The sequence below is a fragment of the Oncorhynchus masou genome, chromosome 18 (assembly GCF_036934945.1).
Source record: "Oncorhynchus masou masou isolate Uvic2021 chromosome 18, UVic_Omas_1.1, whole genome shotgun sequence".
Lineage (NCBI taxonomy): Eukaryota > Metazoa > Chordata > Actinopteri > Salmoniformes > Salmonidae > Oncorhynchus > Oncorhynchus masou.
The window spans coordinates 38,864,592-38,883,821 of NC_088229.1; the positions used below are offsets into that span (position 1 = coordinate 38,864,592).

General features: G+C 44.0%; 1 protein-coding gene across 2 annotated transcripts in view; it reads right to left on the reverse strand.

The window, feature by feature from the left end:
• LOC135504553 (nucleolar protein 4-like) overlaps window positions 1-19,230 on the reverse strand; it is a 134,072-nt gene that overhangs the window by 48,242 nt on the left and 66,600 nt on the right. For both annotated transcript variants that reach the window (XM_064923254.1, XM_064923253.1), the window contains exon 5: window positions 2,848-2,995. In XM_064923254.1, the coding sequence (XP_064779326.1) occupies window positions 2,848-2,995 (148 nt within the window). The remainder of the gene's footprint in view (window positions 1-2,847; window positions 2,996-19,230) is intronic.

Here is a 19,230-nt window from a genome sequence, read left to right on the forward strand (position 1 = left end):
ACGATTTGTATCACCTCCCCTTGTATGCGTGTGGCAGTTGTAGAAATTCTGGTTTCGTACCAAATTGCACCCTATTCCCTATATAATGCAGTACTGTTGACCAGAGCCCAAATGGCACCCTAATGACCCTGGTCAAAAGTTGTGCACTGTATAGGGAATAGGGTGCCTTTTGGAATGCAACCACTTTTCTTCTCAATAGAGGCAGGTTCATAAAGATGGCCTCCTAGCTTGCGTCTTAAACTCTGCACTACGGTCAGGGACAGACAGTACTCAAGGAATCCCTGGCTTGGAGAAACCACGTAAATGGACCTGACACGGCTGACGCGGCTGACACTAATGAGGCTTCTCATGGCGCTGTCACTCAAACACACTGACGTTTCCAATGGGTCGGCCATCTTTAATCCCAATTGTGCCTTTAGCCTAACACTTTGTTTTCCTCTGTTATTGAAGGCCAGCTGTGGCAGTTTTTTTTCCCAATGGGTTATATTTTCAAAAAAGATCAATACACTTGAGTTCAAATCCCTGTTCATTACACATAACATTAAGCCATTACCTTGAAAACCTCATCAATCTATCAAAATGTGCTAATTTGTCCAAGGAATTTGTCTGGTTGGCACAGTACTGTACATATGTTATCATGTAATTTTCTCAGGGATAACTGTTGTTCTGTTACACTATCCGATACTGATGTAAGGAGTCTGTGGTGCTTATAACAAGTATTGGCTAGGTCTAATTCGGTATTGTCCAATTAAGAGTGTTTTGGAGCAGCAGGGGTTCATTACCTAACAACACTACTCATATTCCAGCTGTCCATACATACATCTATACATCAGTATATTTTGCCACCGGGCCACCTCAGTTCATTACGCTGACTATTAGATAATCCAGCATTGCTATTCTCATCTATGTGTTTTGTTGGAACAGTTGACCTCGATCGCTTAGCTCTGGGGGGAAGAGGATCAAAATCCTCCTGTCATTTTCAACTGACCTACTTTCCATGACTTCAAACACATTAGGTTATCATGTGTGCCACTGGCCTAGAGGCTGCAGCATTGTAGTGGTAATGGTAGTGGTAGTGGTAGTACTCTGCTCTGCTCTCTCTCTGCCTCTAGTCCAGGCGGGGAAGCAGGGATGTAAACACTGTACGGTCATGAGAAATGTAGGGAAATGACTCAGCCAGTCTGATGGTTCCTAAAGCCTACAGCCAGTTTAGCCTCGTATTGTGTGTGTGTGTGTGTGTGTGTGTGTGTGTGTGTGTGTGTGTGTGCGCTCAAAGCTAGCCCTAGTACTACACACAAGACATGGACCATGTAGTCCTGGTTCTCTGTCCTCATATAGCACAGTGTTTCCCACCACAATCCCTATATGGTACAGTGCTGTACTTCAGTGTGGGAAATCACAGTAGCTAGCTAAACAAGTACAGTAGTGCTCTGTTATTTTAGTGCGCCGTCTACAATCAGGCAACACACAGAGAAACAAACTAACTTCCTAAATCACTTGTAATGGACATTCTTGGTTCTGCAGCAGCAGGAACCATGGGAGTACTTGGGAGAAAAGCATTTTACTAAGAATGATCCCTGGTGAGGGACGGAGTGCCTAGTGCCTAAGGTACTACAGAGTAGTATATATTGTTGTCACAGACACTCGCCCAATGACCCTTCCAGTCACATCTCCAGTAAAAGCGCCTCGAGTGGCCAGTCCACAGCTCAGCCAGCTGACTGAGGAGCTTCTCAGGCTCGGGAAGTCAGTGCATCAGGAGCCCCTCGTGGTTCCCTTTGGAGCCCCAGTGAAATCATAGCCACCCTTAACCACAGGGCCTGAGAACCTCTTGGGGCCCTCTTGGAACAAGGCACCCCCCCCCCCCACAACAAACCATTTCTGTATAGACGTTCCGACTTTGCATATAAGAATAGCCAAAATGATTTAGACAATATTTGTCTGCTAAAGAGTTAGCGAAGGAGAGAGCACGGCTGGCAGTGTTCTCCGCTGTTAACTATTTGATTTATTAGCTTATTTTCGGCGGTGCATCCCATCCGCCGGGTGCGATGCTGCTCCCAGGGCCCATCTGCTGCTGCTTGCCACGAGCGGACATGTAATGATGGCTCTCTCCGGGAAGATTACCTCTGCACTTTTACCTGGCAGCTGCAGCTGCAGCAGGCAACGCTTCGTCACCCACGACAGCAGAGCATCTCTACAGCCCACTGAAAAATGGAGCCATGGAAAGGCATTAAGGAGCATAGTAAAACACACTCATACTCGTATTAAGGGGGGAAATGTTTCTCTGCTCAGTACCACTCATACTTGGATGTTACAGAGTGTGTATTAGAATACGTCGACCCTTTGTCATGACTCTACACAGAGTTCAAGGGTAACACCATTCAGGTGGTGGTAGTGGCTTTTACCCATCTCCTGAGGCCTACTCTAGCTGGCCTAGAGGACCTGACCAGGCTTCCTGCCTCTCTTTCTAACATCCAACCCCCTCCGTTCACACCCTTCCTCCCTGGTGTGGGAATAGTAGCCCTTCCCCCACACCGGAAGCAGAGAGAGAGAGCGGGGCAGCAGGGTGAGGCTCGCTTGATCTAAATGTATTCTAACATCTTCTCTCGCCTCACCCTGGCCTTCCACTCCACTCACATCACAGTCCAAAAAGCCTGCTCTCTCCCAGCCTAACTTACACATTGACTGACTGTGTGAGTGTGAGTGTGGGAAGTGACATTGGAAATGCTCCCCATTTCCCCCACAAACCATACCAATGAGGGATTTCATTTCAATCAAAGAGAGAGAGAGGAGAGAGGAGAAGGGAGATCAGAGGAGAGAGAGAAAGCAGCAGTAGTAGCTCTTTCTTACCGTCCTCCTCCTTAATGTGCGAGTTCTGAGGGCTGTGCATTCTCTCTCCGTGGTTCGGGGGACTCAGGTTGGAAGCAGGGCCGTGATCAGCTGATATCCATGTGGGGTCGGTCATATCAAAGTCCTCACTGCTCACTGAACTCTCATCCTGTCGGAGAAAGACCGGGAGGGAGAGAGAGAAAGAGAAATAGAGAGAGAGTCAGTCATGTCATTCCGTGGACAGCTTAGACAGGTGGAAGAGGAAGAAAATAAAGAGAAGGGAAGATATCAGACGTAAAGTATGACTGACCAGATCTCAGACATCAGAGAGGTTGCCAAAAGAGGCAGAGGGAGGCTACCTTGTTTGTGACAGCAGGGAGACCTAAATGGGGATTACATTTTGCAGTTAGACACTTGGTGCGTGTCTGGACTACAAAGTGTTAGGCCTATTTAGTATAAATAAAAATGACATAACTGGCAACAATTCACTATGATGAAAGTGTGCGAAAATGGAAGAAACTCAAAGGCAGCCTGTCGTTGCACATTTTCAATATAGCAAAGTGATATCCCACTGGGCACACACTGGTTGAATAAATGCGGTTTTCACCTAATTTCAATGAAATGAGGTTGAACCAACGTGAAATAGATGTTGAATTGAGGTATGTGCCCAGTGGGATGCATAAGTCATTTCAATATCTCTCCCTTTTTAGTCACCACATTGAGCAAGGAGCTGCAGAGCATCACTGGGCCTACAAAACCGCATGTGAGATGTGATTTGTCAACTGTCTCAAATTTGTGAAGTCCCTGGGACTACAGACGAAGCACATTAAGAACTTGATTTACCAGTAACCTTTATCAGCAGACCCATAGCAAAGCATAAGAAGCATTAAGAGTCTAGAAGCATTAAGAGTCTTTAAGCATTAGCAGATCAGCTGAGGCACAATGACCCTGCCTGACCAAACCCAGGCCCAGAACCAACCATCCTAATGACCCCATAAGGATTGAGGCACCTGTCTTCATTTCCATTTCGGAGCTGATTCTACATTCATTCTACATGTGTTTGTTTGACTTGTGTCCAGCCTTTTGGTCCACCAGCCACTGTGGCAGGTACAATAGATTATTTTTAATTTTTTATCTACCCGCCACACAGATTGTTTTGCCAGAAAACATGTTTTTTCATCATTATTAAATTAAAAAAAACACACAAAAACAGATGACCATGCTTTGCAATGTTTCTAAAACAAAAAAATATATATTAGTAAGAAATAATGTGGTATGTTGCTCAATTTCATTTCATTTTTTGTGACCTGAGTCTTTTAACCAAAATATCAGCCACAAAATGTTCAGCTTGCCCCTGTAAGGGTGGGAGGTTACCGTGGTAACATAGCCACTCAAGTCCTGTGTGTGTGTGTGTGTGTGTGTGTGTGTGTGTGTGTGTGTGTGTGTGTGTGTGTGTGTGTGTGTGTGTGTGTGTGTGAAATGTGAAATGTGAGTTTTGACTAGGTTAGGGTATCTCTTCGCTTTCAGTCGAAGCAGCAGGCTCAAACTAACGTGGAAAAATAACCAAGCTTATGAACAAAACAATTTAAATAGCCAAGAAACACAAGGACAAAGTCTGACTTTGTAGACTTTCGAGTAAATTAGACCAACTTTTAGGCCTGTGCGCAGCGCCTCCAAAAATGAATCAATATCAGCACTTAACTTCATTGCACACAGCTCTCCTTCCAGGCAGTGTTGCTGCGCAAGGTTGGATATGGTATAGGATTCGTATTTCTTTGTGCAATTAGCAGCTATGAAATAAAACATCAGAAATACTTTGAAAACAGCTACTGCAGCAATTTTCTAACACTACCATGTGCTCATACTTGACTTACTTGACTATTTTTATTAGCAAATGTAATGCTTGCACTGTAGAGCCCTGCGAATTGACCACCCACCAACGTGGCTGATGAAATAGACATTATTACCCGCCAATACATAAATCTACCCGCATTTGGTGGGTGTTCATTGTATGCCTGCTTGTGTCAGTGTGGCTCCGCCGGCTGCAGCAAAGAGCGAGGAGGATCTGAGAGCCGCCACTCCCAGTAATGAGGTCCAGAGTGCTGCAGCAAGCTAGCTGCCTTTCAGGCAACACAACAGCTCGACTGACAAGACAGACTTTAGCTCAAACCTCAGACCCATCCATTGCACTGCTCTTTGTCACTTGCTAACCTCCTTGGTTCCACACACTTATGAGCGCACACATGCACTTAGCCTACAGCAGGATAGTCAGGGGGCCAGAACATAATTACAAATGGATGGCAATTGCAAATGGATGGCAATTACCTCAAACAGATATAACATTTGACTAAAACATAATTTCTAACCTTGTTTACATTTTTTGCTCAGAAAACTTGTGTGTGTGGGGGGGGGCAAATAAAACCACCCACGGGCTGCCAGTTGGGGAACCCTGGCTTACAGTCACCCTGGCTTACACACACACAACATGCACACGTCATAGGACTATATCACACATACACACCCGCACACACAGGCCATTTAGCCTACTACCCCTTCTAGCCTAATCAGATACTTTTTTTTCTGATTGAGCAACGTTAGGGGAAAGGACTAAAGGTGAAACAGACTAAAACTAACCTGTACTGGTTTTGGAAGAAGGGCAGTGATGAAACAGTTTTTTCACACACTGTTTGGGCTGTGTGTCCCCCACTGGTTTTGAGCCCCCACCCCGCCCCCGCATACATAGCCCACAGAACCTGCCAGTCACCATCTGTCCCCATGTTGGCTGCCTAGCACACACTCCAATGGCGAATGTGCATAAAGATGGCAGAATTCAGATATGACATCATTGTTTTAGCACTATCCAGAGTTTTTAAAACTACGGCGTGCGACATGGTTCTATATGTCAATAAATCAACACAATCTACTTTTACTTTTTTTCAAAATTGCAGCCGTCTTGAATCCTACATTTGGGATCAAATATAATGTGCTAATGCCCATACCAAACAAAATAGTAACGAAGAGCAATGTACAACACGCCGAAACGGAATTTGTGATTAGTGCATGGGTGCTGCCATCTTTATGCACCTCCGTTATTGGTTAACTTGCTTCACTTGCAAATTGACCTATTGATCCGTTGCTGTGCACAGAGAGATACAGGCTACCTAACTAACTGGTCCACTGTTAAGTCAACTCAAGTGCAGCCCTACAACATGGCACAGTTGAAGGCATCAAGACAAGGGACAGGATCTAAGTACAGAACCGGTGGCCCATATGAAGAAACTGTAGAAGAAGATTGTCATTAGATTGTGACTGCTGTCACACTGGACCTAAAGAACAAATGTCCTTAGGCAGTGGAGAGGAGATAGAGGGGTCACTGGGTCATCATTCACTGAGAGTGGGAGGGGTCAGGGGTAGTATGTCCTATTGAGGTCAAGCAGATCAGAGGAGTACATAATCAGCATTCTGATGCTGCCAGCTGGATTCTCAGCTACCTATAGCACTCACTCACACTGGAGGCTGCAAGTATTTGTTAGCTGACATCATCACGGTCTCACTATAGGCTTATGTCTTCTTTTTCCACAGTTACAAAGAGTTAGGTTTACACACACGTCTGAGCTCAACAGGCTTACGAGCACATAAAGCTAGGCTTCGTTGTGGATTAACTGGTTGGCAGTCAGTACAGGCCTTGACGAGAAAATAGACTTGAAGATCTAAGTATAACATCTATAACACATTGACCAATATCGTTAGCACATGAATTAACTTAAAGTGAGGGATCCTAAACGACCTTCATTTAATCTGCGTCTTAACTCCATTTCAATTACAATCATATAAAACCACACAAACTGGTCCGTCATTGTGTGTTGGTCGGGGAGAGAATCCAGTGCATAACAACGGTTTATTTTCTATCTACCTACAGTATTACTCCATCTGTCTGCATTCATTTGATCCCCACGGCTCAATCCTGGCTGCTGCCCTTCCTTTTATTCGTGTAGATTTTTTTTTTATCAATGATCCCTCGCTAACGCTCTCATCTCCATGCAGATGAAAGAAGAGAGATATCCCTCCCTGATAAATCACAGCCCGGGTGTGATCTCTTTGGGCTTGAATGAAATACAACAGCACCACTCCCTTCCCTGCACAACATCAAAAAGCCTATGTTTAAAGATCTAAGCCTTGGCTAATTAAGATCCAACCTAACACTTCACATTGTGTGAATGAGTGACTCGGTTTAACCAGCTTCGTAAATGACTGGGGCGTTGAGATGGAGATCCATCTTACTTGGCTCCAAGCACATTCTGTTTCAAACAATCAATCAATCAATCAATCAATAAACCTGATTTATTTTATAAAGCCTGTTTGACATCAGCAGTTGTCGCAAAGCTGAAGGAGCTGAATGAACTACAAAATCATGTAGGCTACCATTGGTCGTGGTGCTCTCTGAATTTCTTCTAAATCATGGTACAGTTCGCCACTGCCTCCACCGAAGGCCCGAGCAAAATGAGTCTGTTTAAATGACAGTGCAAGGAGATAGGAGAAAAAAACATATTTTTAAAAATCATTAACTGGGAGTGCTTCCATTTCTATTTTTAACACGGTGGAAGAGTAAAAAGCTTCCAATGTGCATTCTTCCATATCACAGGCAAGTGGACTGCGGAGATTAAGTTGTGTCAAGCACAGCAGAATGGAGGGGGGCCAGCTCTATGAAAACACTGTTTTGATATGGCATCTTGCTAAGCTCCACGTTAAATATGGGACTGTAATCCAGTAAATTCAATGATTGATGTGCCGTCAAACAAAAGTCATAGGCTATGCTTTGCATACTGTCACTCTACCTAAGGAAAGTCATTCACACAAAGAAACATATTCTAAAGCACAGGCTTGTCTGTACCAAGGTTTTAAATTCCATCCCATTTATTTCTAATTCAACAGCAGAAAGCAGTATGTATTTACCAAGACAATTAGTTCTACCCCCAGCACACTCCAATGTAAAAAAAGTAGACGATGCAAAATTCCCCCATTTGAAGTGCTTTTATCACAGAGGCCGGAACTGAGAAGGTAGTTTTCAAGCTAATGCAGTTAGCAAGCAGACCTGTCTGCTCTGCTCTCATATCCAGCCAGCTCTCTAGACTCTGTCTATTGTTCTCTTTGTTAAAGTGTGGAGCAGGCAGGTGAGCCTCCCTGATGAAATTGGCATTCATCCACCTGCCCCCTCCCTATCCTGCACTTTTCCTACACCTCCTCCTCCTCTCCTCTTCTCCTCCAAATCACATGGATGCATGCTGCATGGATGCTGGTATTTCAACAGGAGCAGTAGCAGCAATGCATTCTCTCTATAAATAGGGAGGAAGGGAGAGCATGTTTATTGGCTGCCATGGAAACTGATCAGGAACAGTAGCCTTGGAAATGAAGTTGATTCTGAACAATTCTTGTTCTGGGCAATTTGAAGAGGAGAGAAATTACGCACAGTACGACAGCTGGAGATGAAGGCTAAAATACAAGGAGGATTCAGACTCCAGGCAATGTAATGCAGATATGTTCATCAGGATAAATCCCAGTTCAACCAACTGATGTGATTGACCAAATTAGAGAGGCCTGTGGCCATGTGACAAGACTGAGTCAGACATCACAGGCTTCCGTGCAAATTGTGGTGTTTTCTTTCTAACATCTTCTAATGAACATGGAGCTACACATTCATGTCATCAGCAATAAATTCAATAAAGTTCCAAAATAAAAATATATTTTTAACTTGGGCTGGCACAATTACTGTATTTTTTTTATTTTTTTTATTTCACCTTTATTTAACCAGGTAGGCTAGTTGAGAACAAGTTCTCATTCACAACTGCGACCTGGCCAAGATAAAGCATAGCAGTGTGAACAGACAGCAACACAGAGTTACACATGGAGTAAACAATAAACAAGTCAATAACACAGTAGAGAAAAAAAATATTACATTTTTTGTCTATATACACTGCTCAAAAAAATAAAGGGAACACTAAAAGAACACATCCTAGATCTGAATGAATTAAATATTCTTATTAAATACTTTTTTCTTTACATAGTTGAATGTGCTGACAACAAAATCACAAAATCAAAATTAGCAATGGAAATCAAATGTATCAACCCATGGAGGTCTGGATTTGGAGTCACACTCAAAATTAAAGTGGAAAACCACACTACAGGCTGATCCAACTTTGATGTAATGTCCTTAAAACAAGTCAAAATGAGGCTTAGTAGTGTGTGTGGCCTCCACGTGCCTGTATGACCTCCCTACAACGCCTGGCATGCTCCTGATGAGGTGGCGGATGGTCTCCTGAGGGATCTCCTCCCAGACCTGGACTAAAGCATCTGCCAACTCCTGAACAGTCTTTGGTGCAACGTGGCGTTGGTGGATGGAGCGAGACATGATGCCCCAGATGTGCTCAATTGGATTCAGGTCTGTGGAACAGACGGGCCAGTCCATAGCATCAACGCCTTCCTCTTGCAGGAACTGCTGACACACTCCAGCCACATGAGGTTTAGCATTGTCTTGCATTAGGAGGAACCCAGGGCCAACCGCACTAGCATATGGTCTCACAAGGGTTCTGAGGATCTCATCTCGGTACCTAATGGCAGTCAGGCTACCTCTGGTGAGCACGGAGGGCTGTGCGCCCCCCCCCCCAAAGAAATGCCACCCCACACCATGACTGACCCACCGCCAAACCGGTCATGCTGGAGGATGTTGCAGGCAGCAGAACGTTCTCCACAGCGTCTTCAGACTCTGTCACGTCTGTCATGTGCTCAGTGTGAACCTGCTTTCATCTGTGAAGAGCACAGGGCGCCAGTGGCGAATTTGCCAATCTTGTTGTTCTCTGGCAAATGCCAAACGTCCTGCACGGTGTTGGGCTGTAAGCACAACCCCCACCTGTGGACGTCGGGCCCTCATACCACTCTCATGGAGTCTGTTTCTGACCGTTTGAGCAGACACATGCAGATTTGTGGCCTGCTGGAGGTCATTTTGCAGGGCTCTGGCAGTGCTCCTCCTGCTCCTCCTTGCACAAAGGCGGAGGTAGCGGTCCTGCTGCTGGGTTGTTGCCCTCCTACGGCCTCCTCCACGTCTCCTGATGTACTGGCCTGTCTCCTGGTAGCGCTTCCATGCTCTGGACCATACGCTGACAGACACAGCAAACCTTCTTGCCACAGCTCGCATTGATGTCCCATCCTGGATGAGCTGCACTACCTGAGCCACTTGTGTGGGTTGTAGACTCCGTCTCATGCTACCACTAGAGTGAAAGCACCGCCAGCATTCAAAAGTGACCAAAACATCAGCCAGGAAGCATAGGAACTGAGAAGTGGTCTGTGGTCCCCACCTGCAGAACCACTCCTTTATTGGGGGTGTCTTGCTAATTGCCTATAATTTCCACCTGTTGTCTAGTCCATTTGCACAACAGCATGTGAAATTTATTGTCAATCAGTGTTGCTTCCTAAGTGGACAGTTTGATTTCACAGAAGTGTGATTGACTTGGAGTTACATTGTGTTGTTTAAGTGTTCCCTTAATTTTTCTGAGCAGTGTACATTGTGTGAAAAAGGCATGAGGAGGTAGGCGAATAATTACAATTTAGCAGATTAACACTGGAGTGATAAATGATCAGATGGTCATGTGCAGGTAGAGATACTGGTGTGCAAAAGAGCAGAAAAGTAAATAAATAATAAATAAATAAAAACAGCATGGGGATGAGGTAGGTAAATTGGGTGGGCTATTTACCGATGGACTATGTACAGCTGCATCGATCGATTAGCTGCTCAGATAGTATAATCGTGTAAACGACGGTTATGGATGAAGACCGTCATGTAAATAAAATAACTGTCATAACCATCAACGAACAGCTGACTGAAGACAGGACAGCGGGGCATTTGTGAGGTTGAGTCCGTTTCTGCGGTAACATGGACTCTTAACGTGATGGAACTTTGTTGCTCCTTGCTGGAATGTAGAATGTTTATTCAAATTATGTTAACTGATGTGGCTCATGCAATGAAATGTATATTTTGTAATGTCAGTTGAGTTGAATAAACAAATCACAACACATATTGATGGGTACACTTCCTGCTTTTACTCCCTGCGTTGCTCCTATGGGTACACTCCATCCATTATACTATAATTGACTTGAATGGGGACACTCATTTTATTTCTATGGCGGCACATGCGGTCAGGAGCGGAGGAGGGGAGAAAATGAGCAGTGACCACCCTCATTTGGCTGGCCAATACAATCATCCCAAATTCTAGAACCATCACGGACCTATTTTTAACAAAAGAGAGGATGTTAGCTAACTTAACAGGCAACCCCCTTTTTCTTAGAAATCAATGAGGACGTCGGGGGAGCAGCAGGAAGAGTGTATCATTTCTGAACAGAGGTGAGGATATTGATAAGTGTGTGGCGTTTGTTGGCTGGGGAGTAATGTAAATCACACACACACACACACACACACACACACACACACACCTCGCAGTCCCAGGCAGACCTGGGAGGATTAACAAAGTGCAGACTACAAGCCTCCACTGCAGAGTATTGATTGCACGGAAAACCAGCCGCGAGGAGAGGAAAATACCACCACTGACACATGAACACACATGCACACACTCAAAAACGCACACACCCATTCACTACACACAGATAGCAGACGTTTGTATGCACCTACAGTGTAACAGGGGCAGAAAGACAAAAATGATGCAAACTGAAGATAGCTAAAAAGTGGATGAGGATTGGAATAGCCAAGGTAATGGACACACAGACAGATGAATATCAATGTCTGTTGCACGATATTAAACCACTAGGCCTGTCCGCCAAAGGGCAAATAAAAAGTATTCTATTACTATGAAGACCGGATGGACAATAATCAGTGATTCCAACGGACCTTAATTGATCAGCCACCGAGCCTGGTGAGAAGCTATTTCTGTGGCTGTTGAGTTCAGCTGTCACACAGCTAACAGAGCAGGGCTGGTAGTCACACTGTGAGGTTGGGCTGGGGCTGAGGAGGGGGGAAACTGCTTCTGAAACTATATCTCTGCAGTCAATTACACTGCCACTGCATGTTACTCTATCCAGTGCTGTCTGACAACAGAAAACGTGAGGGGTAAAAAAAAAAAGGAAACAGACTACAGGGCGTCGGAACGATCCGCGACTTGTGTTTCAAAATCTCAGCGGAATCTGACGTTGGAACGGTGTCCCATAATTTCTGACCGCAAGGCCATAGACAGAGAGGATGCTCCTCTAGTTGCACAATGTACAGCCAGCGACAGAAAGACAAAAAGACAGACAGACACATGGGTATATGAAGCAGATTGCAAGAAACAAGATGCAAGCAAGAAACAAGATGACCAAGAGGAAAGCAAATCCATAAATGTCATGCCTCTGAGCCTATTAATTACAGTACATTGCTGATATGGTGCCCGAGCCCCTGATGCTAAATAGAGAAGGAAAATTATGTAGCTACGGACCAATGAAACCATGTTTCTGGTGATAGGCTTATACCCAGAAACATGTTTTTTTGGGGGTCCCTAACTCAGGCCTACATGAAGTGCATCATGTGCTATAACAAGACAAAGATACTACAAAATAAACTAGAAACGTTTACTAATAGTGAGCGCTCCAATTAGTTTCTGCCTGAACCAGTGGCGTGTATGAATGGATGCCACAGGAAGTCAGGGTTCACCTAAAACTGTACCATATAAACATAAAAAATAATTTATCTTTTGCCTGTCTGTGTTTTATAATTTTCCGTCAATTCGCAAGAGGCTGAATGTATCTCACCGGAGAAAGCATCCAAACAGCGTTGTGTAGGCCATCTATCTGATGCTGTCTGGTCCAAAAGAGTATGACATTGTTGCCGCCCGTAGCATTGAATAGAAGGGAAGCCAGCGAGCATTTGGTCTCCCTTGATAAAAAAATAAAAATGTAATAATAGCCCATCAGCATTGAGCTAAACTGAGTTAGCTCAACTGTGAATGGTCCTTGCGTAAACAAAAGAAAAGTGTCAAGGGAAGCCAGATTTGGCTTCACTCCAATCACATCGCATCGAAAGAAAACTCATGCATCCCGTTGTGTTGTTGACCTCCGGTGGCCTTTCCTAAATGAACCATGGATGGAGATAGGGACTTAGGGGCTAGTTGTCCATCTCCTCTCTGCTTTGCTGTAGCTCCACATGACTGTTCATGTTTGGTTATAAGCTACGAGGAGCTCACCACAGAGCTAATTTAGATCTCTGAGACACCAGACCGTACTCCTGATGAAATGCCAACCAAAAATTCTATCCCCATCAAGAGACTGAGTTTGTGTGCAGGGGACTTCCTGAATCATAGTGAACACAACCTGTAACCTTGTGCTTGGTCGGGCTCCCTCTAGCTAGCTCAAAGCATTAGTGTACCCAATAGGGCTGTGATGGTCAGGGAATTTTGAATGACGGTAATTGGCCAGCCAAAGACCGCAGTCTCCATCATAATCATTGGAATAGCGTTTTTTGACTGACATTTTCTCCTTTCCTCCGCTCTTGACCGCATGTGCTGCCATAGAAATAGAATGAATAGGATGGGCGTCCCCATTGAAGTCAATGAAGGCATAATTGGTGGACTGGCGGCCATTGCGAGTGTACACATAGGAGCAAAGCAGGAAGTAAAAGCAGGAAGTGTACCCATCAATATGCGCTGTGATTTGTTGATTCAACTCAACTGACATTACAAAAAATACATTCCATTGCATGAGCAACATCAGTTATCATCATTTGAATGAACATTCTACATTACCATGGAAATTATTGCATCACAATACCAGGCAGCCATTGTGAGTGCACCCATGAGTTTACCAGTAATTGCCAGGGTTAGAGATCCAAGTCCATTCTATTCATTATGTGCTACAACACCTTGCTTGTTTCAGCAAGGGGTAACAAAGATGGAACTTTGGCGACTACTAAGTATTTTTGAAACCTCCCACTTTGGGCTAGATGTGTCACTGTGTAGTTCATACATGCATAATCTATGAGCAGAATTACTGTGTTTTTTTGGCACCTGTGCTGTGCCATTTTCCCTACATTTTCCCCCACGTGGGCCAGCACCTGGCAATTTGAGTTCTGGCCAATGAGCTTCAGCCCCTCGCCATTTGAGTGACAGCTAGAAAGATGCACACACAGCAGAGCGAGAGAGCAATGACGCGATGCACATATCGGCACATACGTGACGTAGCACGTAATTTTCGGGGACCCCTTTTGGCTCAGGAGCACTACTTTCAGAACTACTGGCTAAAAAGTATACAAAAGTACAGCAGGAATGGACTCAACTGCATGAATGCCCGGCTACAGTCAGGTGTTAGTTCGCCCAAAAATATAAATAAATAATACAAAGGTTATTTTATTTTTACGACGGTCTTCATCCATAACTGTCGGTTACACCAGTGGTTCCCAAACTTTTTTAAAGGAACTCAGTCTGGCTTTCAACTCTTGAAAGTTGTAATAAGATGCAATTTTGAAATTGGGTAGTGCATCATAATATTTCCAGATAAACTAGCCCATATCAGCAACAATAAATGTAGCTAGGTTTTTTTAGTCCATAGATTTTGTTGAGTCAATCAAATATCACATGAATACATGAATACACATTAGGCATCGTAAAATGTATAGACTTGCAAGAAAATGTGCTTTAAAACGGCAACATTTTCTCTGCACCCTATGACAAAATGTGTAGAATTGCAGGAAATTGGGTGGGACGTTCCTCAAAGCTGGAAGGGGGACCTGCGTGAAAATGTTTGGGAACCCCGGGGATACAAGGTTATACAGTAATTGTGCCAACCCTAGTACTGTGACAAAAGCCAATTTGGTCCCTGTTCCTGACTGACTTCAGATTGGCAGATCCTTCAGTTAACCATGTCTGAACAACAAAAAACAGAGGCAAAAGTCTTAGCTATTAATATGGTGCTAAACATAACTGACAGACAAGACAGCCACAGGGAGACACAAGTCTTTTCAATAACCCACAATGACAAACAAATATCCAAGTCCTAGAGATTTCCCACACGGAGCTAGTTTGTCATTCTGTAAGTGTTCCGGTTGAAGGAGTTAAAAGCAACACATCACAACACAAAACGCCAACAGTTCCTCTTGATGATCACCGTCTGACTAGCTGACAGTCCCCACAACAAGGCTTCAGCTCTACCTCGGAGAAGCCGACTGGCTTCATTTGATGCTGATAGGAACAGACGGCCGATGTAGTGAATTCAGATATGTTTCTCAGTCTGACAATCACGGTCATACATATTTATACGTTGCCTTCTCAAATACATGAATGCGCGACTTCATTACATTGGAGGAAATCCCCTGATCTCCTTCCACAAACCAAGGTTTACTGAATGTGATGGGTTCGGTTGTGGTGGGTGCTTTCAGGAACCTGACATCCTCTCAAACACAGGGATACGAACACACTCTTCCACAAAGGAAAGGGGGACAACTACTCTTCTCTCTCAGCGAGTACTCTCTGAATTAGTTTAAGTGCCTTAGTTACCAGTCAACATTGTCAACAGTAAATCAAGATTTTAAAAATGAAAAAGAACATGCTTAAACCAACATGACATTACCATGCCATGGCATGATTACCCTGGTAGCCTATTCAAGGGGTTCTCAAAGTATTTTTATTAAAAAAAATGTTTTTTAATGAATATTACTAACAACAACAGAATAAGATAATTTTGGACAAGGGATCTGTGGAATAAATTTAGAGGGTGTAATACAATACAATGTAATGTTATGAATCTACTATTTATGTTTTTAACCCTGGGCAACATCATGGTCCTGGGATGCTCACAGAGGTATTGGTATCCCCTGCAGTCCTCCACCAATTATACATTTTTCAACACAATACTTCTTGTATAGTTTTTTACATTTTTTTAACATAAATGCACTATAATTTAAACTTTAAAACTGCTATGTTTTCTCTCTGCCTCATGGCAAAATGTGAAGAATTGCAGGATATTAGCCTTATAAGCTGTATCAACAACAAATAATCTCTCTGCCCCATGACGAAATCTGTAGAATTGAAGGAAATTAGCTTGAAATATGCCCGTCTTTCTCTCCAATGCCTAGAGGCGGGCTCTTAAAATGTTCCTACCGAGGGCCTGCGACTTGGTTTGTCAAGCCATGTACTGCCGAAGTCATAGTGAAACTTATTGCATGCTTTTTCTAAAAATAAAAAATAAATTATTTTTACTTGAGTTGTGTTCTGAATTTGCTGCCACAAAAGAGTACCGCGGCACCAAAACGTTTGAGAACCCCTGTCCTATTCTACAGAGTACATGTACACTGCAGTGCAGACCAAGGCAATGCACATTCCAATTTAATTAAGCAGTGCCCTTGGTAACCTCAGTCAATATACTAAGCCTATCTGACCACCCCTCCAGAGGACGGATCAGAGAGGGAGAAGCAGCTTTAGAGATTTCACATGAGAAGTGGAGAAAAGTCACACTTTCAATGACCTCTACAACCCCATGTGCTTTATCTTTATCCACCTGTCAATAGAGAGCAATAGTAATGGCGTCTTTTTGTCGGCACTAACTACGCCATGATTCGTTGGACAAAGCCTATGGGCAAATGAATGGAGTTTTGGTTAAACGCCGGAAATAAGGTCTGTGGTAAACACAGGCTTAGGAGATCTGACACGTTTTGTTCTAATCATCTTCATCAGCTAACGTCACTTTTTGTGAATTTTGAAGCATTTATGTCATTTTAAAAAAGCATATAAAGCACAATAAAGGTTTCAAAATTCATAAAGGTCATGTTAAGTGACTGATATTATCCCATAGAATCAAATGTATAAGATCTCCTAAGCCTGTGTCAACCTCAGACCTTATTTTCTAAGTTTGTCCCAAAACCCTAAGGAATGGCTGAACGAACCAGAGTTAACTTATTTGCAGGTTTTAGGACTACAAGCTGGTGAGCCCTATGGCAGTCTGGTTTCCAATCATTTCAATGCGAGTACTAGTTGAGGAGGAGTTAACCTATTTATATTGTAAATGTTGGCTTCAACTGGCAGGAGAACGAAGAACGGTCACTATAGTTAACAAATGCAAACAAAACCAGCATGGGTGATTTTAAGCCACAAAGGCTATTTGAGCATTGTGCCCCTGTGTAGTTTTGTATAAATGATTCAGAAAACCCTGTGTCATATGTTTATCTACAGCTGTGATAAAAACCCATGTGATGAGGACCCCGATTTCTAACAAATACCTGGAGAGATTACTGTATTGTCCAACAATCCTATTCCTGTTCAATCCAGTCAGGCACAAATCTACCACGAGTATGAGGATTAACCCATTTCCCTTCTGGAACCAATCCTGCGTAAAGAGGCAGGAGTATATCACTCCAGGTGAAAAGCGGACTGTACTTGCTTTTGGTTAGGCTAGGCTATAGCCTACTACCAAGGATGTATCCTATAACTGAGCCAAACTGAGTGAGGTGCATGTTAGTGATTTAGTCAAATGGTAAGTAAAGCAGAGCCTTGCATCAGCAGCACCGTTAGCGAAGCCTTACACACATCCCGCGGCAGACAGGGCAGGCAGCACTGGTTGAGCACAGAGAGAGCAGCTGTGGAGAGCCAGGGGCAACAGGGAGCCTGGGGTTCGATCCTCTGTCACCTCACATCTTCCTCTCGAGAACTGCACACACTGCACTGTCTGCCCTGAGAGGAAACCAACTGGGATAAATCAGGATACTACAGTGGGGCCTTTGATGTGGTACCAAAACACAGTGCTTCCACCATCCTCCATAGTCAGCCAGGTGTACATAAACACTGCAGAAGTCTCCGTTTTTCATCCTTATCATCTTCCCTAAAATAACATATTTCCAAATGAGCATGCCCAACTTTCATAGAGTTACTATTGGGGAAGCACAAAACAATAGGCTATACCATCACAACAGAGAGGTAAGCGACAGATGAAATGGAGAAATATTAGGGAGAGGCAACGAAGGAGTGGGGAGACAGGGAAACACACACTGCCGCAGTTCTGGAGCTTGACTCAAGGGAAGGACTATGCAGGCAGTCTACCCCTCCAACTGGCTGACTTACTGACTTACAGGGGTCAAGATTTTTTGGTTTTTGTTGCAAGGCTTTATCCTTGTGAGGCACTGGCCGAAGGCAGGGCATGCTAAAGGCGGTTTTAAAGCCCTTAACCCTTAGTCTACTGGGAACCAGCTGCAGTTCCTTTAGGATTCAGCCAGAAAAGTTGTTGTCTTCCTTCAAATGAGTTCAGCATCCTATAGAAACGCCATTTGACAGCAGAAAATACTCTGTTGCCATGGTTCTGATTTGGAAAGCAGTGGACTGCCGACTGTAGTGGTAAGATACAACTGTTGTGCATATTATTTGACAGTACAGTAGCAACCATAGCCTTTGACTTGTAGACTTATCAACATTTCGATGTAGAAATTGGGAAGCAAAAACTTCACAGATTTGTGTGACCCTTGGGCTTCTTGGTATTAGAAGTGGGATGACAGGGCGTGCCTTCAACGAGTTGGTGGCGTGTCTGGGCCAAAGATATTAAATACATTATAATATTCCTTGGCATGAGTATAAGGGAGTCGAAAATATAATGTGCACAGGAGTATTGTGAAGTTACAGCCTTTAACCCAATTTAAACAACTTCAGTGAGCAACTTCACCAGCACTTGCAGTTGTGGGTTTCCAACTAACTAAAGTTAACTTCTGATGTTGGGACTGTGTGTATGTTCCCTCAGCCCTACAGTATGTTGCCTCAACCTTATGTTCCCTCAGTACCTCAAGCCCTCAGTTCTCTCAGCCCCATGTTCCCTCAGCCCTACAGTATGTTGCCTCAACCTTATGTTCCTTCAGTACCCCAAGCCCTCAGTTCCCTCAGCCCCATGTTCCCTCAGCTCTACAGTATGTTCCATCAACCTTATGTTCCCTCAGTACCTCAAGCCCTCAGTTCCCTCAGCCCCATGTTCCCTCAGCTCTACAGTATGTTCCATCAACCTTATGTTCCCTCAGTACCTCAAGCCCTCAGTTCTCTCAGCCCCATGTTCCCTCAGCCCTACAGTATGTTGCCTCAACCTTATGTTCCTTCAGTACCCCAAGCCCTCAGTTCCCTCAGCCCCATGTTCCCTCAGCTCTACAGTATGTTCCATCAACCTTATGTTCCCTCAGTACCTCAAGCCCTCAGTTCTCTCAGCCCCATGTTCCCTCAGCTCTACAGTATGTTCCATCAACCTTATGTTCCTTCAGTACCCCAAGCCCTCAGTTCCCTCAGCCCCACGTTCCCTCAGCCCCGGTCACCTGTCACCAATGATTCAATACTTCAGTGGGTCCTAGGCCATATAATTGTACATATTTGAGCCAATTATACAAATTACTTGAGTAGATCAAATCAAATCGGA